Source organism: Cervus elaphus, chromosome 26 (assembly GCF_910594005.1).
Source record: "Cervus elaphus chromosome 26, mCerEla1.1, whole genome shotgun sequence".
Taxonomy (NCBI): Eukaryota; Metazoa; Chordata; class Mammalia; order Artiodactyla; family Cervidae; genus Cervus; species Cervus elaphus.
Genome location: NC_057840.1, coordinates 21,971,647 through 21,999,296, shown reverse-complemented (window position 1 = coordinate 21,999,296; position 27,650 = coordinate 21,971,647). Strand labels below are relative to the sequence as shown.

The following is a 27,650-nucleotide window of genomic DNA, read 5'->3' as shown; positions in this document are numbered from 1 at the left end:
AATCATGGGCAAAGAACAGATGACCTAGTTTGATTAGATTTCCAAGAAGATATGGTGAAGATTTAACATAGTTCAAAATGATTGTCCTTGGTCTTCATCCTTTTAAGGATTTACTTGGTTTGTCGGGCTCAAAATCTTTATCAGCTAGATTGCTGGAAACGGAGAGTGCAGATGGAAAAGAGGGAGGCAGGAGCTGCTTGGGGGCCAGGGTGCCATGGACTGGGACGGCCGCAGAGGGTGGGAGGGAGCCCTGCAGAGAGGCCAAGCGGGCAGAGGGTATGAGGTCTACACCTGGGAGGCTACTCGAGGAGTTCCCATGAAGGGAGGAAAAGGGAAAATTAGCCAGAGACCCTACCTGCTTGGACCACCACCAGGGGCCCTGATCACTGCAACCACCAAGCCCATTACTCAGAATCACTGGCAGCCCCTCTGCCCCCTCTGTCAGATGCCGTTCAGGCCTCCTCCACTCACCTGCAAGAACCTTACATAATTCCTCACCCTGCCTGCCCTCCAGCCCACCAACCCTCAGTGTTCTGCCTTTCCTCAGCTAGCAAAGCTCCCAGGAAAAACAAGCTTCCACGTTAAAGTGACTTAACTGACAATAATTTTTGAAATGATTCTTAATACTTATTCCTCTCAAATTATAATACACGAACAGGATGGAATCGTATTTACTTCAAGAAGCATGGTTAAAACCAAAAGGGGATCTTTGAGCGAGAGGATTCTGGTTTCCTCTCTTGTCCAGAGCTGTCGTCTCATTGAGGTGAACGCTGGCCACCCAGCCAGTCACACTCACAACCATGACGCTGAAACGTTGCTTTCTAGGCTTCCTCCTCAGTGTCCTCCTGCCTGGAGTGGTAGGTAAGTGCTTCCTTTCGTCCTAATTTCTCACAGCCTTGTCATCAGAGTCTGCTGCTCCAGGGGGCCGTTAGACATGGCAGGGGCGCTTTTCTGGGCTCTGTAAAAATTTCAGCTCTCTCCCGTCACAAATCAGTCAGAACAGACACGGGGTCAGTTTCTCATTGTGCGAAGTCGCTTCAGTCGTGTCTGACTCTTTGTGACCCTGTGGACTGTAGCTCCCCAGACTCCTCTGTCCATGGGGATTCTCCAGGCAAGAATATTGGAGTGGGTTGCCACGCCCTCCTCCAGGGGATCTTCCTGACCCAGGGAGCAAACCCACGTCTCTTGCGTCTCCTGTGTTGGCAAGCGGGTTCTTTGCCACTAGCACCCCCTGGGAAGCCCGCAGTTTCCCTCTATAGCCTGAATAAATACAAGCAGACTTCATGAGTAGCTACTAAAGAGGAGGCACTCTAGTGGGTTCAAAAAACTCCACACAGGACAAATACACACCCTTCTCTGTCTCCTTAGCATTTCTTTCAACTTCAAGGGACAAGCAGCACTCCTAAACCAGACTGCCTGAATCTGGATTTCAACTCTGTCTCTTTATTATCTAGAAAAACTGGGCTGATTGGCTTAAACCTCCTCTGCCTCGATTTTTCCATCTGTAGAATGGGGATTGTAGGTCACTGTAAGGATTAAATGAGTTAATAATATATGCCAAGTGTTTAGCACAGTGCCTAGCATAGGATAGATCACAAACAACATGTGAGAATTTGCTGTTGGCATTCATGGAGAATTCTTCAAGAGCAGAGAGCATCTTGTCACACCAGCTTACCTCTGAGCAAAACCAAGAGGGCCCTCAGTTAACAGATGTGTACCTTTCAGTATAAGTGGCTCAACTAACTTTACCAGCATTCTACAGTTGCCCAGTAACTGATAATTTAAACACAACTCAAGCCTCCATTTCCCAGAAATGTGTGGATTTGAGTAGACTATGCCTTTGGTCATACCAAGGATTCAATTAAAAGAATATGACAGGAATTCAAGTGTCACCAAAATGACCTTGGTGCTGCATCTTACCGACCTTAGGCAAATCACACAACTTCTTTAGACGTCAGTTTTCCCATCTGTAAAACGTACTAATAAAAGTACCTATCTTATTGGGTGGTTGTAAGAATGAAAAAAGAGATAGAGCTTTGCGCACGGTGCCTGATAGATGTTTAATGTTCAAAATATGTTTAAATATGAATGCCAGCCAGGAAGAGGAGGAAGAGGGCAAAAAGGAGTAATATCTTTGACTTCTCACCGTTCTGCTTCCTCCATTAACCCCTGTCCCCCCAGGCTTTGCTCTTGGTTTGCTGTAGCCGCTGAGAGGCAGGCTCTAGAGCCAGACAGCCTGGGTATAAAATCAGCCTCACTGTCTGCCACATTGTCAGCTCTTTTACTCCCCAAGGCTTGGATTTTGGTCTGTAAGAGAAAGACCATAATGTTATCCTTTTCATAGGTGAACTGGGCAGATTCAATGAGTTCTTGCAGGAAAAGACCTGTGGTATTTTGCACAGAGAGCTTGTTATTTTCTTTGATGGTGCTTACCAACGCTGCTACAAAAATAAGAGAAGTCTGAAGACAGACGAGACTAAGGACACTGGACCATTTGTCCTCAGGATAGCAGATCAACTGTAGGCAGGATCTTTAGGAAACTGTGCCTATCACTTCCTATCAACTCCTGAAAACTGTCCAAGTTTCTATGTGCTAAATATGATTGATCCGATAGTGACTTGCGTGAGCGAAACCAGTCATGGCATTTGACTCTTTCCAAGTGATATGTTCTTGTACTTTGGACGAAAGGAAGTCCAAAAAAGTAAAAAATAAGCAAAAACCAAATAAAAGCATTGACACTATGTGGTTGGTAAAAGTAAATACCTAAGGAAACAGCCTCATTCCTTAGACAATAACACACATTTTATGTATTTGTTTACTTTTGGCTGTGCTGGGTCTTCCTCGCTGCTTGCAGGCTCTCTCTAGCTGCTGTGAGCAGGGGCGGCTGTCTAGTTGCAGTAGGTGGGCCTCTCATTGTGACGGCTCCTTTGTCGAGGGGCAGGGGTTCCAGGGTATGCGGGCTGAGCAGTTGTGTGCACGGGCTTCGTTGCCTCACAGCATGTGGGATCTTCCCAGGCCAGGGATCAAACCTGTGTCCCCTGCATTGGCTGGGGGATTCTTAACCACTGGACCGCCAGGGAAGCCCCAAGAATAACAAATTTCGAAAGTTCAAAGTAGAGATCATAGGCCTCAGAATATTTGCTTCCCTCTGAATGATATTTGAGCAAAGACTCGAAGGGGGTGAAGAAATGAGGCTTGTGGAAATCCAGAGAAGAGCATTCGAGGAAAAGGAAAGGGCCAACACGGAGACCTCAGATGGGGCCACGCCCAGCATGGTGGAGCAGGAGAAAGGAGGACACTCTGAAGAAGTCAGGGGGCAATTGGTAGAAGATGAGGAAAAGACAGATGGGGGAGACATGCTTCCTGACTCCTGCTTCTGCCTGTCTCCTAGCCTTCAGCAGAAACGTTGGGCCTGTCAGGAAAGCAAAGCTTTAATTCTGCCTCTTTTAGGTTTTCAGCTGGGACTCCCTTCTTTTTTTCTTTTTTTGCTTACACAATGTTACATGACAAATTTATTCAGTCAAAAAGTCAACTAGGACTCTAGCCAAAGATTAATAAAATAAAAACAGTTTATTGATGCATACATAGCATATCACTAGTGGGGAACTTAAATGAAGAGGAACTCAAAATGGCGTCTTAAAATCCCGGCTTCTGTAGCATCTTCAACAAAGAATGATATACCTGTGGAAACAGGACAGGACAAAGGAGAGCAGTTCCAGGCTTCCAAAGGTGGCAATCTGTGGGGAAGTAAATGCACGGGAGGAAACTAATGGAGTGAGTTTCATTTGCAGATTCTTCTAGTGTTTTCTTTCAGCTGGTAAGAGTCTGTCTCCAACAAAAGTAAAAGAAGAACTTATATGCCAGCTTCCTTGGTGGCTCAGAGGGTAAAGAATCCACCTGTAATGCAGGAGACTTGGGTTCAATCCTGGATTGGGGAGATCCCCTGGAGGAGGGCACGGCAACCCATTCCAGTATTCTCGCCTGGAGAATTCCACGGACAAAGGATCCTGGCGGGCTAAAGTCAGGGGTCACAAAGAGTTGGACATGACCGAGCAACAGCATAGCATAGCATTTAGGCAGAAAAGGGGGGATCAGGAGAGCTTTTACTGCATTGGCTGCTTCTCACTTGCCTTCAGCTCAAAATAGTTTTCATGTCAAAGAGACATTTCTGGGGGTGATATATTCTGGTTTCCTTCAGACTCCAGAAAAAAAAAAGAATTGTCAAAGATCTTTTATCTCCAGCAGGCTAAAGGCTGGTAGACTGAGCTCTCGCGTCCCATGAATTGTGCAAGAAAGCGCAAACTGTGCCAGTGAGAAATTATGGCCATTCCTGTCCTGACCCCTGATGAGACTCCCCTCGGGGAATTTCCTGGCACGGGCAGTCTCCCTCCTTAGCCTGGACCAGTCACCTGAGCAATTGTGCTCGGGCACTTGGAGCCAGGATGCAGGCAGCTAAGAGGATCTACTCAGGAGTAGAACCAACCTACGTGGAATAAAGCCAGGTCAACCAGAGAGGCAGAGGACAATGCGGCAGGACCTGGAGATGGAGGAAGAACCAGAGAAAGGAGGAATGAGTGCTAGGGTGAGGTCCTGGAGGCAGAACTGATCCCAGGCAAAAGCTTGAGGAGTGGCAATACAAGGCCTCCTAGGAAGATGGGCATCTCAGTCATTATATTTCATCACCACCAGGGACAGATCAAAAGACAGTATCTTCTAACTGCTGTTACTTCCTCTCCAGTTTAGGAGTGATGTGGGAAATTATCACATATGTTTTTACAGTCTGGATCACAACTGTTTTGAGACTTTAGCACGCATCAAAATCCATCACATCAAAGATCCAAAATGTGGATTTCTGGGCTCCACTTTCTACCACCTGCTCTTATAGCAACTATTCCAAAGAATCCCAATGGAGATATTACTACACTGAAAGTTATGGCTAATGACAATGGTGCTTGTATCAATGTTCAGTTTTGTCTCTCTTCTTATTATTTTAGAAACTCAGCCAGCCAACGAGTCTCTGAAACCTCAACGAGTCCATTTTCAATCCCGAAATTTTCACAACATTTTGCACTGGCAGCCTGGGCGGGCTTGTCTTGGGAACAACAGTGTCTATTTTGTGCAGTATAAAATGTAAGTAACCTGAGTCTCCTCCAGCGAGCAGATGGCTGCTGAGAGTCCATGTCCTAGAATGCGATGGCATGTCAGGGTCTGAGCTTTTGTTGGTTTCAGAAGGGTTGAGAAGAAGCAGAGATGGGGGCAGGAAAGTGTCTCCCCTGAAGGTGACACAAAATGCCTGATGATGTGCAGTCTGTGGAGGGAGGTACTTCATCCCTGGGAGACCCCACTGAGGCCTCACAGGCTCAGCCTTCAGCTTCACAATAGACTCTTACTGCACATTTGTCCACCAAGTGCTGGAAGAGATTTGTTTAGCATATAATAAGTACTCAATCTCAATTAAACTGATGCTATTGATAGTTGAAAAAGACGTTGTGGGACACATGCAAGTGGGTGTGTAAAGTATATTTTCAATTAAAAGTCTTTTTAAATTTAGAGTGAGTTTGCTATTTAGAAAAGTCCTTTTAAAACTGAATACCTCCTGTAAACATGGACGCAAATTGGAACACACCACGGCCTGTTCCTCCTGCATGATCTTCAGGCTAATTCTGATGGATCAATGCAAAAACTCAGATATAATCTACTCCTTTCCAGGATCGAGGCCTGGGAACAGAAGTTTCTGATTTGCAGACGGCAGATTTTCCCCTTCGCACATCTTGCTCTGGGCAGGGTGGGGCATTGGGGTACAAGGTGGGAGTTGAGGCTCTTCCTTCTCTTTCACAGATTGAGATGCTAGTTGAACATGAGGCAGGCAATATTACTGTTAAGCTTTTATGGTTTTCTATTAGAAATTCAGAAGATCAGGTGCAGCTATGGACCAAAATGGCAGCTTTTGTGCCATAAATTCATTCCTGTCTCTCTAGCATGGGATAGATTCAGGTCAAATTTTTCCATTAATCAATCTCTCTAACTTCAGAAGGACTATCTCCAAAAGTCTCTCAGGCTTGGTGGCTTTTTTCAACATGTTTTGTGGAGCAGTTATAAACTTTATGAATCTTTATGATAAAAATTTCTCCACTTCTAAAATGGACTTGTGCATCTATTTTGGAAATGCTCCTTGCATATAGGAAGTGGGGATCGATGATCTTTCTATTCTTCCCCTTTAGGCAGTATAAACATGTTCAAAATGAGCCTATTTGTGGTTCAATATGAACAGTGGATTAGAAGTTGTTTTACCATGAAATTAATGAAGATTAGACTTTAGGGCCCAATGGATGAATTTCATAGTTCTAATTCTTTTTCTTAAATAGAGCTCCCAGACTTGTATAAAATTCAGAATATCTGGATCCCTTCCTACCCATGTGGTATTTTCAGTAGCACGATGCAGATTTATATTTTTGAAATTTTTTGCTTTCGGTCTATCCAGTTCTCATGGATATACTGTTAGTATCTATCCCCTTTGGAATAGGACAAAAAATAAGGTATTATACCAAAAAGAAGCCAGTCGTTATAGCTAAATTTAGCTAGCAAAGACAATGTCTCATCAATAAATAAGAGTTAGAAAACATTAAACTGTGTTCAATATATGTTATTGGTTCTGCCCATATGGTATCTTTTGATATAATGAAACTATTGTCAACATATAGTTTGCAGAGTACAAATACCATCAATGTTCCTCTTTATATGACTATAGAATTATATTTCAAGTCCTTCAACAAATACTTTGGGGGCTTTTCTCCCCAGCATCTAATCCCTCCTCTGTTCCCACCATCACCTTATTGCGTTTTCTCTGATCTGTGACTGGTAATCTTCCTTTTTGCTGTTACACCATCCCAGAGTGTTAGGCTGAATCACTGTATCTGGCTCTTTGACTCATTATCTTCTCTTCTTGGGTTCTCCTCCCTCCCTCCCAGCCTCTAATTGCAAAACTCCTTAGCTAACCCTCACTACCACCCCTGCTCAGTTGTCAAAAAAGAGATTGACCGTAGGTGTTGGGTAAACATCACCTGAGATGAAAAGTGGTAGCAACTTCTCAGAACCAGCCGCGTTACTCAACAGCAGGCTGATGAGAAGTGAGGAAAACCACAAAGCGCTGAAACCTCAGGAGCCTGAAGGACGTAGTCAAAAATGGAAGTTGGTTAGACACCAGCAGAAAAGCTTCCCTAGGTACTAAGAACCCAAAAACCCTTATGCTAGGGATACAGAAGGTTATCAGGCTTGAATTGATCTTTCAACAAGATAGCACTTTGATTAACGAAAAGAAAAAAAATTTAAAGAGACTTAAGAGCAACTGTCAACCTTCACAGGGGTGCTGATATTGGAGGACAAATGCCAACCAGTCTGAAAACTGAATAGACTGGGGAAAAAAAACTGAAGACCCCTCCGGTGGAATAAAGGAACTCAGATTTTTGTCTTTTTCTGTCTCTAGGTACGGAGAGAGACAGTGGAAAAATAAAGAGAACTGCTGGGGGATTCAAGAGTTCTTCTGTGACCTTACCAATGAAACGTCAGATATATGGGAACCTTATTATGGGAGAGTGAGGACAGCTCTGGCTGGGATCCACTCAGGCTGGACCATGACACAGCGGTTCACTCCATGGTGGGAAAGTGAGTTCCATTGCATTTCTTTGCATTTGCTTTCCCTGACCTTGAATAGCCCTCATGGAGCCTGGCTAGCTAGCTACCAGGCCCTGGGCTTTGCTGAGGTGCACACCATCATCTCATTTGATCTCATTCTCAGAACAACTCTAGCAGATGGGTTTTACTGTTCTCATTTACAGTCCAGAAAATCAAGGGACAGAGTCTTTGGAAGTAGCCCAGGCCTCACAGCCTGTATAAGCCAAGTCGGGATTCAAAATGGGCTGCATCTGATTACAGAGCTGACACTCCATCTTACTGCCAGGATGTTGCCGCCTAGAAAAAAAAGTATTTCTATATAGCAGAAAAGATTCATATTGCCCTTCCTAAGCACGAGGGTTACGTTCTTGAAAATACACATTAGACAATTTTTCTATTGAGAAAATTAAGGCTTTTAGTTACCTCTCCAAAACAGGAGAACCAAAATGCTCTCTTGTATCCATTTCTCAATAATATTTGTTCTCCTTCTAATTTAGTCATAATCTCAGCATAATGTATTATAACTTATGATGAAAATTATTTTAAAAAACTAACAGACCTCATATAAAATAGTAGACAAAATGTATGAGAAAAATGTGTCTAAAGTGTTTGTACCAAGATATGCATAACAAAACAAGAATGAAACTATGGATATTATAGTCCTCACAATGCAACTAGTCATGAAGCTGCAGTTAGTATTTACATCTTTTCCTCTCATGATTAACTCAACATTTGCTTTCTTTTCAGCCAGCACCTCAGCCTTTCATTTTTCAGGAGTTTGTGTCCTTTTGCTCTTTCTTCTATTAGTTTAACATAGTCTACATTAATTTTTATCTCTGAATATAGGAGTTATATCAGAGGTGCCTGTTAGAATACCTAGCTTATTTGACCCCAATGTATATATAACAACTCTATTTCACTTTGATAATTGGAACCAGTCACCCTAGACACCTTTAACCTCCTTGTTGGTTAAATGGCTTAAAAATCTCCCAACCGTCAAGAGGCAACCTTAACTTCCAATTCTTCGAAATCATTGTTGTTATAACCCAGAAGAATGAAAGGATTAAGTGTATGGGAAACAAACCATTTGATGAATCATTCACTGTGTTCAAAAGTGAGAATTGCCCCTCCATCTTTCACTTCTTATATCCTACACCAATGAATTCTGTCCATGGAAGAAATAGCACCATTTATTGGTCATATTTCATATGAATAGAGTCACATAATATATGATCTTTTGTGACTGGCTTTCTTCATTTAGCATTTCATGTTTTCAAGATTCATTAATGTTGTAATGTATATTAGCGCTTCATTCCTTCTTGCTGCTGAAAACATTGCAGTGCCTGAATACACTGCATTTTTTTAATACTTTCCTCAGTTGATGCATATTTGTTTGAGTTATTTCCACCTTTATGCTACTATGAATAAAGTTCCTGCAAACACTCATATACAAGTTTTTGGGTTAACATGTTTTAATTCTCTTAGGTATATACCTAGAAGTGGAATCACTTGGACACCTTATAGCTTTGTGTTTAATCATTTGAGAAAATGCTGCATTGTTTTCCAAAGCAGATGCACCATTTTCCATTCCCATCAGCAGAGTATGAGGGTTCCTGTTTCTCCACATCCTCAGCACCACTATCTGACTCTTTGATTATAGCAGTCCTAGTGGATATGAAGTGGTCTCTCATGTGATTTTGATTCGCATTTCCCTGATGATTAGTGATATTGAGCATCTTTTCATGTGTTTATTGGCCTTTGGCATATCTTCCTTGGAGCAATGTCTATTCAGACCCTTTGCTCATTTTTAAATTGAATGCTTTGTTTTTAATCACTGAGTTTGAAGGTTTTTTATGTATTATGGACAACAGTATCTTATCAGATATGTGATTTTCAAGTATGTTCTCCCATTATGTGTTTTCTCTTTGAGTTTTCTAGATGGTGTCATTTGAAGCCCCAAGTGTTTAACGCTGATGAAGTCCAGTCCACTTATTTTTTCTCTTGTTGCTCATGCTTTTGGCATTATATCTCAGAATCCTTTGCCAAATCTAAGGCTATGAACACTTATCCTAAGTTTTCTTCTAAGAGTTTTATAGTTTAGCTCTTACATTTAAATCTTTGATCCATTTTGTGTTCACACAGTAGTATTCTGAGTCCCCAAGGATTACAAAGTTATGACCAACCTAGACAGCATATTAAAAAGCAGAGACATTACTTTGCCAACAAAGGTCCTTCTAGTCAAGGCTATGGTTTTTCCAGTAGTCATGTATGTATGTGAGAGTTGGACTACAAAGAAAGCTGAGTGCCAAAGAATTAATGCTTTTGACCTGTGGTGCTGGAAAAGACTCTTGAGAGTCCCTTGGACTACAAGGAGATCAAACCAGTCAATCCTAAAAAAGGGAGGATAAATCTTAAAAGGAGACTGAAAAGAAACAGCCAAAGACGTAGGAGGAAATCAGGGGACTGCTTTATTTGTGAGTATCTCAAAGAGAGAGAAGTCAATGAATACAACAGAGCTACGAGGTCAAGTAACCTTAAATTGGCCATTGTAACGCAATCGCAGTCCAGTGAAAGGGCTGATAATGGTCTCTGAGTCACAAAGTCCTCCATCATAAATCACAGATCAGGAGCCCTTATGAAGTCTGTAAGTCAGGTTCACTGGTATTCCTAGGCCAATGCTTGAAATCATGTGCTTCATCTGTATGTAGGATCAAATAACACATTAGATGACCAGAATCTAAAATAATGAGTCGATACATTCCAAGGACGAGGTCTGTATGCACATGATTCAAGGAAAATTCTTCAACAGTCACAACTTGGGCCAGAAAGAACGAATATTACTAGGAGAAAATCAGTTACGCATATCGTGCTATGCTGTGCTTAGCTGCTCAGTTGTGTCCGACTCTTTGTGACCACATGGACTGTAGCCCCCCAGGCTCCTCTGCCATGGGGATTCTCTAGGCAAGAATACTGGAGCGGTTGCCATGCCCTCCTCCAGGGGATCTTCCCAAAGTAGGGATCAAGCCCAGATCTCCCACATTGCAGGCAGATTCTTTACTGTCTGAGCCACCAGGGAAGCCCATGAATATTGGAGTGGGTAGTCTATCCCTTCTCCAGGGGATCTTCCCAACCCAGGAATCGAAGAGGGGTCTCCTGCATTGCAGGCGTATTCTTTACCAGCTGGGCTACCAGGAAGCCTATACATATCATACTGGCCTACAAAACTGACTCATGCTTCTCACCTTTCTTTTTTTTTTTATGCTTTTCACCTTTCAAGTGATAAGCAGGAGGTCTATGGGCACCAGAATTTGGAGTATGAAAACCATAAACAGAATTAAATATCAGCCACTTTGCATGATTAAAATGTAAACAAACAAGAATTCCTTCTTCAAGCAATTGGGCGAAGTTTCCAACATAGTTGAAAAGTGAATTAACCTTTTTTTGGTTACAAATTAAAATGAATTCCCCTTTTCTAAGAGGCTTAGAAATTCTGAATATAATATACCACATTCTCTTAACTCTGTAGAGGAACATGAAAGAAAAGAAAGAAAATCCCCAGGTGCCAAAACAAAGCAGCTAGAAGCCAGTGAAGAAACAAAGTGAAGTCCCACTGCCCTGAGGACATTTGCCCAATTTAGTAACTAGTAGTAACTAGACCCTGGCAGGGGAAACCGCCATTCCTGGAACAGAAGACATGTCATAGCCAGCACAACGTGGGGAGTGTATTTCCAGAAAATCTTGCCCCCACAAAGGGCTACACTCTCAATAAAAGTGCAGACAAGGAAAAAGCCCTTTAGAGAAACAAAGAAAGGTGTACGTTTCAGTCTTGACTGTTAGGAATCAAATGTTTCCTAAATTCAGAACGTTTAGAGATTCAAATACATACACCTTCATGTTCCAGAAAACACCACTTTGAGGCTGTACCAGACTGATGGTGCCATGGAAACCTTGCAGAAGCACGTGCTCAAACCCAAGTTCAGAAGGAGCAGTACACAGATGAGGTCATGTGATCCATGTCCATGGTGCCGTTCTGTAGAGTAACCACTGTCTGTTTAATGAAGGAGACTGGATCAATTGGAAAAATAAGAAATCTTGGTTCTCTACATCCCTCATTCTCAAAATCAAGTATGGCAGAATGAAAACAGTGAAACTTGGCAACTACAGACTGTGGGCCAAACTTGACCTGCTTCTGTTTCTATAAAATCACGTTTGTTTTTTTTTTTATTTTATTTATTTTTTTTTTCCAGTGGGTTTTGTCATACATTGATATGAATCAGCCATGGATTTACATGTATTCCCAATCCCGATCCCCCCTCCCACCTCCCTCTCCACCCGATTCCTCTGGGTCTTCCCAGTGCCCCAGGCCGGAGCACTTGTCTCATGCATCCCACCTGGGCTGGTGATCTGTTTCACCATAGATAGTATACATGCTGTTCTTTTGAAATATCCCACCCTCACATTCTCCCACAAAGTTCAAAAGTCTGTTCTGTATTTCTGTGTTTTTTCTGTTTTGCATATAGGGTTATCGTTATCACCTTTCTAAATTCCATATATATGTGTTAGTATGCTGTAATGTTCTTTATCTTTCTGGCTTACTTCACTCTGTATAATGGGCTCCAGAGCTTCATCCATCTCATTAGGACTGGCACCCCAATGTTCATAGCAGCACTGTTTATAATAGCCAGGACATGGAAGCAACCTAGATGCCCATCAGCAGATGAATGGATAAGGAAACTGTGGTACATATACACCATGGAATATTATTCAGCCATTAAAATCACGTTTTATTGCAGCAAAGTCACCCCCATTCATGCACACTTTGTTTGTGACTGCTTTCACGCTACAATGGTAAAGTCAAGCAGGTACAACGGAGACATATATGGCTCATGTATGCGTGTGTGCGCCCAGTCACTTCGGTCATGTCTGACTCTTCGGGACCTTATGGACTATAGCCCCCAGACTCCTCTGTCTATAGGTTTCTCGAGGCAAGAATACTGGAGTGGGTTGCCAAGCCCTCCTCCAGGGGATCTTCCCAATCCAGAGGTTGAACCCACATCTCTTATGTCTCCTGCATTGGCAGGCAGGTTCTTTTACCTACTGAGGCAGCTGGGAAGCCCCATATAGGGCCCAGAAAGCCTAAATATCTATTATTTGGCCCTTTACAGAGAACTTTTGCTGACTTCTATAAAATAACATGGGAATCCCTGATGGCTCAGGGAAATCCCATGGACAGAGGAGCCTGGTGGGTTGCAAGAGTTGGACACAACTTCAGCAACTAAACCACCACTGTAAAATAACATAGAAGAATATTTTTATAATTTGGAGATAGGTAGACTCCCCAAAGTACTAATGAAGAAGGAAATGACTGATAAATTGGACTACACTAAAATTATGAACTTCTGATTATCAAAATATGACATTAAAATGATGAAAATGCAAGCCACAGAGAGAAAATATTCACAATGCATGTTTTCAAAAAAGGACTATGTCCACAATGTACAAAGAACTCTTACACATCAATAATAAGGGGCAAAATACTTGAACAGTCTTTTCATAAAAGGGAACATTCAAATGTCCAATAAACATGAAATTCCACTAGTCAGTAGGGAAATGCAACTTGAAAACACAATTAACTGGTACCACACACTTACTAGAATGACCAAAATTAAACTTTTTTAAATATAATAATGTCAAGTGAAAAACAGAATCTTTCATATACTGCTGATGGGAATAAAAATGGTGTCTTTACTGTGGGGAAAATGTAAGGGTTTATAAAAGTTAAACATATATAAACTCTATTACCCAGAAATTTCACCCTTAGTTATAGTCCCAACAAAATGCTTGTTTTCCAAATTACATACAAAAGAATGTTCATGAAACTTTACTCAGAATATCCAAAAACTAAAAACAAACTAAGAGTCTGTGAATAACACAATGGATGAACTGTATTATTCATACAGTTAAATACCACACAGCAATCAAAAAAACAAATTCTTGATACATGCATCATGGATGGATATGTATGCATTAGACTGCCAAGGCCACCACAGCCAAGTACTACAGGCTAGGTGGCTCAAACAATAAAAGTTTATTTTCCTATAGTTCTGGAGGCTAGACATCCAAGATCAAGGTATCCACAGGTTTGGTTTCTTCTGAAGCCATTCTCCTCGACCACCTCACTCACTGTGTCCTTGCATGGTCAGCCCTCTGTATTCAATCTTATAAGGATTCCAGTCATATTGGATTAGGGATCACCCATATGACTTCATTTTATCTTAACTGTGTTTTTTTTAAGATCCGGTCTCCAAATACAGTCATATCCTGAGGTGCTAGGGTTAGGACTTCAACCTATGAGTCTGAGGTGGGGCATAATTCAGCCCATAATTATATACATACAAATAAAAGTGAAAGAGTGAAACAAGCCAGACAGACAAAAAAGTGTGTGTTGCATGATTCCGAAAACAAATGTACATGGCAATAAAAGCTAGGACAATTGTGGTTATTCTCTGGGGTTAAGTAATTGGAAAACACATGGAGTTTTCTAGGGTGCTGTTAATGTCCTTGTTCTTATCTGGGTGGTAGCTGTACAGGTGTGTTTATCTGTAAAGATTTATTTAGCCATATTTTCATGATTTATTTGCCTGCATCTGTCTTATAGGTTGATAAAAAAAAAAAGTTTAAGTTTAAAACTTCAAACCAAAGCAACAAAAATGAGTACCAACTTTCAACATGTATTCACAATAAAAACACAAGGAAGCAGATCAACACGAGCAAGTCTGTAAGGAACAAGCACTTGGCTGGACCAACGCTTTAAGGATTTGTATTATTGAAAGCAGATAATAAAATAAATAAGTTTAAAGTACTAATAGAGGAGAATAAAAACATAGTCAAAAGACAAAATATTACTAAGACCAAATAGACTGGAAAGTACTCAAATAGAACCGATAGAAATAAAAATATATAATCAATGAAATTAAAAATTTGATTTTAGGAGGAGTTAAAGATCAGTTTTGGAGAAGGAAATGGCAACCCACTCCAGTATTCTTGCCTGGAGAATCCCATGGAGAGAGGAGCGTGGTGGGCTACAGTCTATGGGGTCACAAAGAGTCGGACTTGACTGAAGCGACTTAGCATGCACACACTCAAAGATCAGTTTAGACATGCTGTTGTTCAGTTGCTAACTGGTCTCCAACTCTTAAATCAATGGACTAGAAGACAGCTCTGAAGAAACCATTCAAAATACTGAGAAAAAAAGATGGAAAAATAAAAAAGAAATTAAGACATGGAAAAATCAAACAAGAAATAGTGACAGATATTGAACTGAAATTCTAGAATAAAAGCATATGTATCCCAATCTCTATATCTACTTATCTATAAATCTATTGATCATGGCTTATTTTCAAGAATTATAAAAGATAGAAATCTACAAACTAAAAACACATAATGAATGCCAAACAAGAAAACAACAACAAAATCAATTAATGAATTAATTCATTTAGAATTACTAAATGAATTTAATTTGCTAAATTAAATTAAACTGACCTTAAACCCTGCCCGCAAATAGTTAATCTGGGGGAAATTAAAGTGACAGTTTATTTGGTTTTCTTTCCCAGTTAATGATCATCTGGTTATTGACACCAAAATTCAAGAAACAAAAATTCTCTCTCAATCCTTCTTCAGCTACTCCATAGTATATAACATAGTTCCACTGAAATAATCTTATACAAACAAGTCTTCAAATGATTTTAAAGCTGCTTTGAAATTTTACCTATTTAAGGACCTAGAAAATATTTGCCTTATGCTAAGAATATTCACCCAAATAACTTTTTATAGTTCATTTTCTGAAACAATCGTTGCAGGCTGTGGAAGTGATTGATAAATGGTCTCTTAAAGCTGATTCAGAATACATCAGTCTTTGCAAATAAAAAACCATCTTCAAAGAAACCTCTCAGATATTTATATTTTGAGTGTCACCAGTATCCCTCCATGATAACTTTTGCCTGGTCCCTGAATTTAATAATGATTTGTTATTATTGTGTTCATGTGAAATATTACATTTTGAGTGATTTGTCAAAATTTCCTATTCTTTCAGCAAAAATAGATCCTCCAGTCATGAGTATAACCCAAGTTAATGGATCTTTGTTGGTAAATCTCCATGCTCCCAACTTACCATACAGAGACCAAAAAGGGGAAAATGTATCAATGGAATACTATGAGCTAGTATATCGAGTCTTTGTAATTAACAATTCACTGGAAAAGGTAAGTTCAGATAGATAAATTTGGTATTTTTTCTTTTAAGTAATTTTCTAGCCATGAAACAGGTCCTATCTTTTGCTACTCTATCCCCTCTCATTTTTCCTTATCTTTTTTTTCCTTCTCCCTTTCACCCTCTTTGATAAGCAATTGATGGTTACCATCACCATCAGAATTGTGTGCATGCTTGCACCTTTTTGATCTCTCAGTTGGTTTCCATTTGATCTTCCCTGTATAACTAAAGATTGCTATTAACAATATTCAATTCCATTTGGTCACAAATATTCATTTTTATGGAATCTTTACACACCTTTTAAAGTGGCTTTTGGATCAGAGCATTCCAACTTTGCTATGATATTACAATCTCCCATTAGTGCCTTTATTTTGGTCTGGGGGTTAACTGAATGTTCCCCTTTTTGATATCCATCTAAGACAGGGTTCCTTTGGCTGTAAAAACATCAGAAACCCATTCAAACTGGTTCAAATAGGAAAGTGGAGGGGAGAGGAAGATTTTTACTAAGAGGTAAAGATCAATCTTAAGACAGCCGGAAGCAAGAAATAAAGTGCTGCCAGGCTTTATAATGACTGGGAGGGAGAACTGGAGAAGTAGGTCACACGTTTACCGTTGTTTCCAAGTCCACTCCATTCTCCTCACTGCGCAGCTCAAATCCTTAAAAAGAGACTCTGACCACGGGGGCAGTCAACGGACACCTCTCAGGAAGGAGTCGCGCGGCGCCTGCGCAGCCACGTGACCTGTCCCTTCTGTCTGGGAACGAGGACTCGGGAGATGGAGGGTGTGTCTGGGAGGAAGCTCTACAGCCCACGACTACTGTGGTCATGAACAACTCGGTTTTATCAAACATAGAGCAAGCCAATGACTTACTGAAAGCTGTTTATCATCTCATTTTCCCCCCTTGTGTGCAGGAGCGAAAGGTGTATGAAGGAGCTCGCAGAGTTGTTGAAATTAAAGTTCTCTCCCCTCACACCGGTTACTGCGTAGTGGCTGAGATATACCAGCCCATGTTAGACAGAAAAAGCCAGAGAAGCCGAGAGAGATGCGTGGAAAGTCCTTGAAGTGCTCCGCAGAGTGCAGTTCAAAGCTCCCTGAGAATGGGACGACTTGTTTTGAAGAATCTTATTGAAAGCCATTCTCATATTTTCTTTTTTTTTTAATTGAAGTATAGGTGATTTACAATGTTACAATGTTAGTTTTTATATTTTCATAACACAGTGCTCATCATTATACTTCAGGGACTTCTTTATTTAATAGTTCTTTCTTCTTTTATATTGTATTTGTAAATTAAATTTAAGCAGCACCTTTCCCCACCCCACCCCCAAAATCATCAGAATTTAGAGTCCAAGAACAAAGGACTCTCTGAAATACAGTTTCTGACTCTAACATCTCTAACATAATCTCCATTCTTCCAAGTCTGCTAGATAAAAACTAAAGAACCAAAGAGGTGTAGGCATTTAAAAAAAATGTTGTTGAATAAATTTTTAAAAATAGTTTTACAAACAAGTGATCCAGATAAATCCTTTTTCAGTCTCTATTGACAGTTTACGTGACATAGGTAATTCAACTTTCACATAAGTGGAATTTTTATGTGAAGAAGTATTTTCCCATATGTTTCTATTTTATATGAATATACTTCAAAGACATTCACTTTCCATTATATAACATTCCTACTTAATGAACCAATATTTTATTTTAAGGTCTACCCTATGTAAATAAGAATGGTATTTTTAAAAATTTCTCACAATCTCTGGATTAATATCTAAATAGTTTATCAACAATAACATCTAAATACCAAAGAAAGCCTACTCAATAAAACTTCCCTCATTTAGCACATACTCACATTAATATTCAGAGAAGGCAATGGCACCCCACTCTAGTACTCTTGCCTGGAAAATCCCATGGATGGAGGGGCCTGGTAGGTTGCAGTCCATGCCGTTGCTAGGAGTCGGACACGACTGAGCAACTTCACTTTCACTTTTAACTTTCATGCATTGGAGAAGGAAATGGCAACCCACTCCAGTATTCTTGCTTGGAGAATCCTAGGGACGGGGGAACCTGGTGGGCTGCCGTCTTTGGGGTCGCACAGAGTTGGACACAACTGAAGTGACTTAGCAGCAGCAGCAGCATATTAATATTTTTTTTCTGTTTTTGTTTCCATTTTTAATACTGCCTGAGAAGACTATATCCTTATTCTCAAAATCAGGTATAATAATTTTTAGCAACAAGTTAAAAAATAATGCCTAACTCTAATTTATACCACACTTATTACCCAGCCCTTCCAGTGAAGGGTCTCCTGCCAGTGGGATCTTCATTATCTCTGCATACAAGGATCTTTTGAATGACAGTTTGACTGGGGACATAGGGGATGGTTGGGGACGAGGTAGAGAAGTTGGTTTGCAGCTGAAAGCATAGCATGGGTGGTGGGTTTATTAGGGAAAGGAGCTGGTGCTGACAGAGATTGTAGGGCCATTAAAGTCCCCCAACAACCTTCTAACAGCTCCATGTCCCCAGTGAGTAAAGGTCTATGACCTTGGGCTCAAGTGGCCTTCCTCACTTTGGGCTCAGCCTTGTATATGTGTTTAAGGTTGTCTTTCTTGCGAAACAACATGAATTGGAGAACCTTTATACAATTTCTCATAAACATTGTTCAAAATGTGACAGAAGTATAGAGTTTCTGGTTTTACCCAGTTACATGTATGCATGTATGCTCAGTTGTGTCTGACTCTGCAACCCTGCTGGACTGTAGCCTGCCAGGCTCCTCTCTCCATGGAATTTCCCAGGCAAGAATACTGGATTGGGTTGCCATTTCCTACTCCAGGGATCTTCCCGACCCAGGGATCGAGCCTGTGTCTCCTGAGTCTCCTACATTGGCAGGCAGAGTCTTTACCCCTGAGCCACCTAGACAATAATAAACATTAAAAAGTATTCAGAAATGCAAGGAGGGAGATGGGAAGAGAGAAAGAGCTAGAGAATTAGCTTCACTGCTTTTCTATAAAGTTATAAAAAGTGAATTTGAGCATACATCTCAAAACAAAAGTTATTTAATCTGTGTTTTTGAATTATGCTTTTTTGGGGGGTTTACTGTCCTTTTGAGGGGCAATTAACAGCAATGGGATGGGTTGGGAGTAAGGATTACACATGGCCAACAGCATTTAAGTTTTTGAAGTTCAATATTCCTAAGGTCTAGCTTTAAAAAGTTATGATTGCCTCATGAAAGTTATTAGGTAGAATCAAGTTTTGTTTCATGTTTGCTATACTTTGTTTTTGCTTTCATGCTTAGGCATATGACTTGGGCATTCTTAAGCAACTATAAAATACCTTGTAACAAAAGATAAGTGTCATATTCTTCATCATTGTGTTAGGAATATATTGTCACACTATTTCAATCAATAAACTTTTTTATAATCTTGTCTCTGTATTAATTCCTTCACAGTTACAAAAAAACCACATCCATACACAAAAAGAAAGTAGGTAGTCTTAACATTGAACATTATGTACAAACTAAATTCATTTCTTTTGCTCAGTGCTCAGTTGCTCAATCGTGTCTGACTCTTTGTGACCCCCTAGACTGTAGCCCTCCAGGCTCCTCTGTCCATGGAATTCTCCACTTAAGAATTCTGGAGTGAGTTGCCATTTCCTGCTCCAGGGGGATCTTCCTGACCCAGGGATTGAACCCACACCTCTTGTGTCTTCTGCACTGGCAGGCGGATTCTTTACCACTGAGCCGCCTTCCTTTTAATTCTATGGGCCTGCCCAATTCTCTCATTGTGATGCCAACTTAGCAGAGTCAGGACTGCTATCCTCCTCCACCTGGAGTGGCCATTCTCTGCCCTGGAAGGCGGCATTACACCAACTCCTAGCATTCCCCAGTCTGGGGATCAAAGTAACAGTTCAGACATGCATCATACAGTGAAATCAGCACTTCCTTGTCCTCTTCCACACTCACGTCTTCTTTACATTGAGCACTCAAGCTTCCAGAAGAATCCTGATGCTGCTCCGCTGGCTGTTGACTGGAAGCAGCAATCAGGGGGCTCAGCATACTTATCCAGTCTCTGTTATGTTGGAGGGTCTCCTGTGGAGACATGGGTCAGCAGCGACTCACCCCCGGGACAGCGGCACCAGCAGCAGCAGTCCTGGGAGGTGCCCCTGGGCACAAGCCCTCCCAGAGATGGCCAAAAATCCCACCATAGAGTCTGTAGACTCCAGGGCTCAATAAATCTATATTTTTAAATTAATTTTTATTGGAGTATAGTTACTTTACCAAGTTGTGTTAGTTTCTACTTATAGCTAAATGAGTCAACTATATATGTACATATATCCCTTTCAATAAATCTTTTAAATGTTTTGCTTTGTATTTTGAAATATCTATTATTTGGGTTTTTGAAGGATAGACTTGTGAAGTCTGTCAGATGAAATCCTAATTAGACTTGTTAGGCCCACACTAAGTTCCAGCCAGAAAGGAGCAAATGTTTTGAGCAGGACTTGAGGCATCATTGATCTTGAAAAATAAAAGTGAAAATGTTAGCTGCTCAGTCACGCCCGACTCTTTGCAAACCCATATACTGTAGCCCGCCAGGCTCCTCTGTCCATGGAATTCTCCAGGCAAGAATTTTGGAGTGGGTTGCCATTTCCTTCTCCAGGGGATCTTTCCAACCCAGGATCGAATCCCAGTCTCCTGCATTGGAGGCAGATTCTTTATCATCTGAGCCACTAGGGAAGCTCATCACTGATCTTGCCCTATGATCAAATGGCAATTCTACACTTCCAGGCTCTCAGGCCAAAAACTCTGGGGCCATCTTTGCTTCCCCCGTTTCAGTCACATCCCATATTCAATCTGTCAGGAAATTCTCTTGGATCTAAACTCCAAAATACAACATTTCTCACAACTACCTTATTCCAGGCCAACATCCTTTCTCATCTGGATGATTTCTAGAGCCACCTGGCTAGTCTTCCTCTTTGCTCTCATCTGGTCTCAGCAGGGTAGCTGGGTGATCTTCTGAACATAAATCAGGTCATGTCACTCTTCTCGTAATCCTCCAGTGCTTCCCCAACTCATAAAGGTAAAAAAAACCCCAAAGTTCTTATGGCCCCCTAGACCCTGGATGATCTAATTCCTTTGCTCATAATCTCTCAGACTTCATTTCCTGCTTTCAGCTATTCTCACACTGCTCCAGCACACTGACTCCACTGCCTGGCCCTCAAGTGAAAATGCTCTGGCCCCAGGGCCTCTGTACCAGCTGCTTCCTGGAGGGCTGTGCTAGAAATCCATAGGCTCATGCCCTCACCTCCAGCAAGTATTTACTGGAAGTTTGCATGACCAGTCAGGTTTCCCTGACCATTCAATCTAAAGTTGCAAACTGCCCGTTATCATTCTCTCTACTCCTCATTTCCCCCCACAGTCTTTAAACCACTTGATGCTCTGTAGTTTACTTATTTATCTTGTTTGTTGCTTGTCTTTCCCTCCTCCACTAGGGCTGTTATTTGGTTTGGTTTGGTTCCCACGGCTGTCTCTTCATTCCCTAGAACAGAACCAATGCACAGCAGATGCTCCATTTATATTTGTTGATAATTTAATGAAACAAGAGTAGAACCACTGAGATCATGGGAGAAGTGGTAAGGAGGACAGGAGGGGGTGGTTTTCTTATCCTTTTGTACAAGCTGCCACCTATCCTCCTCCATAAGTTAGTGTGAGAGAGCAAGCCACTCTTTACAAAGTTGCAATGATGGGGATAAGCAGAGAACAGTTTGTGGGCAGCTCTGAGCAGAGAGCTCTCCTGGAGTCACTGTTTCTTCTTCCAACTGAGTGTCCTTTCCTAGGCATTGTTTGTTCTGCTTGGATAGTGGTCAAGCCCAGAAGTCCCCTCCCAGATTTTCTTTAAAAGGATGGAAGGAGAGACATTGGGAATGTGAAAAAGGCATGCCCACTTTTTTGTTTTTTGTCCTTATTTTTTGAATTTATTATTTATTTACTTTCGACTACACTGGGTCTTCGTTGCTGCTGAGGCTTTTCTCTAACTGTAGAGAATGAGGGCTCGTCTCTAGTTGTGGTGTATGGGTTTCCCATTGTGGTGGCTTTTCATTGCGATGGCTTCTCTTGTTGCAGAGCACAGGCTCTAGGCACACAGGCCTCAGTAGTTGCGGTACACTGGCTTAGTTGCCTTGCAGTATTTGGAATCTTCTCGGACCAGGGATTGAACCCGTGTCCTCTGCATTGGCAGATGGAGTCTTAACCACTGGACCACCAGAGAAGTCCCTAGGTGTCCTTTTTATTTTTTTTTCCATTTATTTTTATTAGTTGGAGGCTAATTACTTTACAATATTATAGTGGTTTTTGCCACACATTGACATGAATCAGCCATGGATTTACATGTGTTCCCCATCCCGATCCCCCCTCCCGCCTCCCTCTCCATCTCATCACTCTGGGTCTTCCCAGTGCACCAGGCCCGAGCACTTGTCTCATGTGGCATGCTCACTTTGATGAAGAGGAATTTTAGACAGTGTTCTCAAAATAGGGTTGAGGTAAGCGTTCATGGCATAAATTCATTTCTAGGATGGATTCTCATAGGACAGCAACCCAAGATCAAGTTTGGGATTGTTTGTATGAGTTTTATGGAGCTCTCCAGGTGGCATTAGTGGTAAAGAATCTGCCTGTCAATGCAGGAGATGCAGAAGACACTGGTTCTATCCCTGGGTCCAGAAGATTCCCTAGAGTAGGAAATGGCAATCCACCCCAGTATTCTTGCCTGGAAAATTTCGTGGACAGGGAAGCCTGGCAGGCTACAGTCCATGGGGCCTCAGGGTCAGACCTGACTGAGTGGCTAAGCACACACATGAGTTTTATGACATCCTTAGCAATGGCTTTTTTGCCAGAAAAAAATTATTCAGAGGATATTGGGATTGTTTTCAATTAATACTTGATTTATGAGAATGACAAATTCAAATCCCTTATTATACTTTGTTTTTCAGTTCAACTTATAAACCTTATTACTCTGTTTATAAATCTGGCAACCTTTAAACAATCACTTTTAAGAGGGCTTTTACAATTTAAGTGAATTATTCTCTATGTCTATAAATTTAATATATTCCATATTCTTTTGAATGTCTCAATTGTATAACACAAAGTTCACTGGAACTATTACTCCAATTAGAAGCTAACAAATTAGCCTGTCAATATTTTTTCAATGCTGACAGCAGACATGAGACTTCTGAGTCAGAGACAAAGAGCTTTAACACTCATGGTAATACCATGACACAGAGTATCATCATTTTGCATCAGTTCACTGTTCAATATGTCTGGGTTAGAACCCAAATATATTATGACAACTAAATTTAATGTGATATCCTAAATGGGATCAAGAAACAGGAAAAAAGGACATTAAGTTAAAATTAAGGATTTCTGAATAAAGCATGGACTTCAGTTAATAATGAGGTATCATGATTGGGTCATTCATTATGACAAGTATATATTACCAACATCAGATAATGATAAGGGAAATTAGGTGTAGGTATATGGGAAACTGCTGTACTATCTTCATAATTTTTTTTATAAACGTAAAACTATTTTTAAAGGGTTTCTAAAATTCAGTAAATAAAAAGTATTAGATAATAGAACATATTGTACTTGAATATTGAAAACACTGAAAATTGTAGTCAATGACTGAAGTTCAGGAACACTGGTTTTGAACTTACCAGGGATGTGTGAACTAGCCGGTGAACACTCACTCTTCCTCACCACTGTGATGTAAGAAGATGTGTGACTTAACCGCATTAGTGTCCACCCACAGGTTACAATTTCAGATGACTCTTAGGCAGCGCTAATTAGAATTCGTTCATCAACCACCCTGAGAATGAGCAGAGACTAGCCACCGAAAGCAGAGCTGAAACTTCTCCAAGGGTGAAACGTGTCTTTCTCTGGAGGGAACTGGGGCTCCTTGGTTTCTGGGTTCCCAGGGGCTTTCTTGGGTGGGGAGTCTCTGGTAACACCAGGCTCTGGTTAACCACAGGGACATGGCTCTCCAGAAACGTGTCTTTCAGCAATCTCCTTGGTTAATATGACTCCTTATCTGCACAGGCAAGACCTCCAGAGAGGTCTCTCTACCTCCAGAGAGAGAGAGAGTTAAGGACCACACTCACTGATGCCACATCCTCAGTGGCTCCCTACCTTCTGTCATCCCACCCTGTTCACAATCACCTAGGGATTGTAGTACTGTCCTTCCATCAACACTCAAGGTCCCAACGTGAGAGAAGGGAGTATCAACATTTCTCATCTGTAAAATCGAGGACAACAGGAAAGGGCTGGTCTAAGCCCGTGGTCTGGAACTTGAGCCTATGTGAGAATCTCTGGAGGGCTTGTGACAATGCAAGTCAGTGGGTTCCCCTCCAGGGTTTCTACTCAACAGAAGGTCCATAATTGACACTTCTAACAAGTCCCAGATGATACTGATGCTCCTGGTTGGAAAGACATTCTTTGAGTACCACTGGCTTAAATGATCTTGAGGACTTCTTTCTACTTTCATATTTATTGAATTCATGTATCTCAGACTCAAGTGATCATAAAAATCACCTGGGACTTTGGTTAAATATACAGATCAGCAGACTCCTCCGCAAACCTTCTGACTCAGAATCACCAGGAGAGCACCCCAAGTAATTCTTAAGATCAGAGCAGTTAAAAATGTTCACTACATAAAAACTCAGGGTGCCAGCAGTGAACCTGGTGTTAGGTTGGAGTAGGGCATGGTGGGAAGATCACAGGCCATCAAGGACAGCACACAGCCCCAGAAGAGATGGCTAAAGCTGAAGGAGGGGGTGAGAAGAAATTGTCAAGGACATGGTTAAATAAATTACATATAGCTCTAATACTCTACAAAAGTGGCTTAAAGCTTAACATTCAGAAAACTAAGATCATGGCATCTGGTCCCATCACTTCATGAGAAATAGATGGGGAGACAGTGTCAGACTTTATTTTTTTGGGCTCCAAAATCACTGCCAATGGTGACTGCAGCCAGGAAATTAAAAGACGCTTACTCCTTGGAAGGAAAGTTATGACCAACCTAGATAGCATATTAAAAAGCAGAGAGACATTACTTTGCCAACAAAGGTCCATCTGGTCAAGGCTATGGTTTTTCCAGTAGCCATGTATGGATGTGAGAGTTGGACTGTGAAGAAAGCTGAGTGCTGGAAAATTGATGTTTTTGAACTGTGGTGTTGGAGAAGACTCTTGAGAGTCCCTTGGACTGCAAGGAGATCCAGTCAGTCCATCCTAAAGGAGATCAGTCCTGGGTGTTCACTGGAAGGACTGATGCTGAAGCTGAAACTCCAGCACTTTGGCCACCTCATGCGAAGAGTTGCTCATTGGAAAAGACCCTGCTGCTGGGAGGGGTTGGGGGCAGGAGGAGAAGGGGACAACAGAGGATGAGATGGCTGGATGGCATCACCAACTCAATAGGCATGAGTTTGAGTAAACTCCGGGAGTTGGTGATGGACAGGGAGGCCTGGCGTGCTGCGATTCATGGGGTCACAAAGAGTTGGACATGACTGAGTGACTGAACCAGACTGAATACTCTACATGTCCATGGATCTAACCATAGTCACTTATACTTGCCTAATGTCTTACATATTAAAAGATATTCTTGCAAAATGAATTGGTGGTCTTATTACCCCTACCATAACATTCTGGATACAGAGACTCAGAGAAGCTAAGTGACACAACCAACATCACAAAGCTATGAGTGGCAAAATCAGGACTAAAGTTCTTCTAAAGCCTAGACCAGTGGGTTTCTTCCCAAACAGCATCATTTGAAGTTAGAGCTTCTTTTCTTTAAACTATATGATCCATGCATCTCAGGAAACAAAATTTCATCATGAAAATGCTCATTTCTTTGAATGTTTTTAAATCAGTGATGGAAGTCCCTTTTAAAATAAAAATATTCTAAACCTTCATCGCCTAATACATGAGTGGGGTTAGGTAGATAGGAAGTAGAATGCTGATCCTAGTCGAGTAGGTAATAAAGTGTATGCCACCTCCATAACTCCACTTCGTCCTAGCAGGAGGTTGGAAGAAAAAATGATAACAGAGGAAAGAACAGTGAGTAGGGAGGCAGATTCCCTCAAAGGTATGTTTTAAGGGGAGGGGTAGGGTGAAGAGTGAGTCATAGATCCTGCTTCCCAATTTTGCCTGCAGGGTCCCCAGTAATGCTAATCAATTCAAATTAAACAGAAACTAATACTAATTCTGGTTGAAAGCAATGTGAGGCTTTAATTTGACCTAAATTCTCCTCTCATAGGTTAAGGGACAAAGAGAAACTTCTCCTTATAGAGGAAGATCCTGCCCAATGATAGCAACCAAGATGCTCCATGTAAAAGACCGTGTTTCAAAATGCTACCATCCAAGAAAGAAGTCTTATTTAGAATGAGACCAAGAATCTTCCTGGAGTTATTTCTGGCTTTCTTCTCTGAAAGGCAGATTCAGGACCGTGCTGTTTTTCCCTGGTGTGACTGCCCCCCTTCTTTCCCGCAGCTTGTTTGTTGGGCGGGGGGAGCTGCTCGATTAAACAAGAGACTCAAGGAGAAGGCCGTTAGAAAATTGGAAAGAGCAGCAGCTAGAGACCAGATGCTCCTGCCTTATAAATTAGTAGAAGATTATGCACAGCCAGCTGTACCATATAAATGCCCAGTTTTTATACCACACCATGACCCTCTGTGTTTATCATATGGTTCAGCATCTGGTCAATTCCATCCCCAACTCCCATATATCTATTCAAATCAAGCATTGGCTGGGGATTTATTTATGTATATGCTTCAATCTCAATCAGGATACCCTCCTGAGGTCCTAACTTGCAGTGTGGCAGCAGAGAATTAACCCAGCAAGTCTTTAGAAGGTGAGCAGTGGCCAAACGAGGAATGTATGCATGTCTGTGGATAATAAAGACTAGATATAGGTATAAGTGCTATAGATGCAGATATGTAAGTTTCAGAGTTTTTACATACCAAGATACAGATTTTCTTTGTTGTTGTTCATTCGCTAAGTCGTATCCAACTCTTTATGACCCCATGGACAGCTACATGCCAGGCTCCCCTGTCCTTCACTATCTCCCTGAGTTTGTTCAAATGGATTTTCTAGAATAAAGTAAAAGTAATGTTTTTCTGGAGAAGAAAATAGCATCCCACCCCAGTATTCTTGCCTGGAGAACCCAATGGACAGAAGAGCCTGGTGGGCTCTAGTCCATAGGGTTGCAGAGACTCAGACACGACTGAAGTAATGTAGCACAATGCTTTGTATGCCTTCAATAATTAAGGTAAAAAAGAGACTTTCTTGTGTTTTTAAATCTTAAACTTAAGGTTACAAAAAAGTTTTCTAAGTTTCTTTCTTTTGTAAAGACAGTTTTTTCCAAGAAAAAAAAATCCATTAATGGATTACTTGGCTTTGTGTGTCTTGTTTTAGATGTCTTGCTTTAGATGTCTTGCTCATTTATTTTTAATGGGACCCAAGTTCTGGGGGCACAGTCTTATGGTACAGACCAAAGAATACTCTGATCTTCCCCTTACACCACACATCAAAACAAATTCTAGATTGACCAAAAAATTAAATGGAAAACACTTAAATCAAAAATAAACTTAGAAGAATAGAGTTTAACAATTTTTTTTCTGAGCTCTGGAAGGTAAAGACTTTTAGATCATAAAAACAAGGGAATAAGTTCAATAGAAACAGATT

At 41.1% G+C, this 27,650-nt stretch overlaps 1 protein-coding gene across 1 annotated transcript; it reads left to right on the top strand.

Annotated features, from left to right (window-relative positions):
- The first annotated feature begins 800 nt into the window (after window positions 1–800).
- IL22RA2 (interleukin 22 receptor subunit alpha 2) lies at window positions 801–17,859 on the top strand. Its single transcript, XM_043888412.1, has 5 exons — window positions 801–861; window positions 4,995–5,130; window positions 7,484–7,662; window positions 15,764–15,930; window positions 16,849–17,859. Exons 1-5 carry the CDS (start codon window positions 801–803, stop codon window positions 16,996–16,998), a joined length of 693 nt encoding a protein of 230 aa, XP_043744347.1. The 3' UTR covers window positions 16,999–17,859.
- Window positions 17,860–27,650: the final 9,791 nt, after the last annotated feature.

Coding starts and splice junctions, on each gene's coding strand:
- IL22RA2 (XM_043888412.1), top strand. CDS start 801: ATGACGCTGAAACGTTGCTTTCTAGGCTTCCTCCTCAGTGTCCTCCTG. Junction 862..4,994: donor CCTCCTGCCTGGAGTGGTAG/GTAAGTGCTTCC, acceptor TTATTATTTTAG/AAACTCAGCCAGCCAACGAG. Junction 5,131..7,483: donor TATTTTGTGCAGTATAAAAT/GTAAGTAACCTG, acceptor TTCTGTCTCTAG/GTACGGAGAGAGACAGTGGA.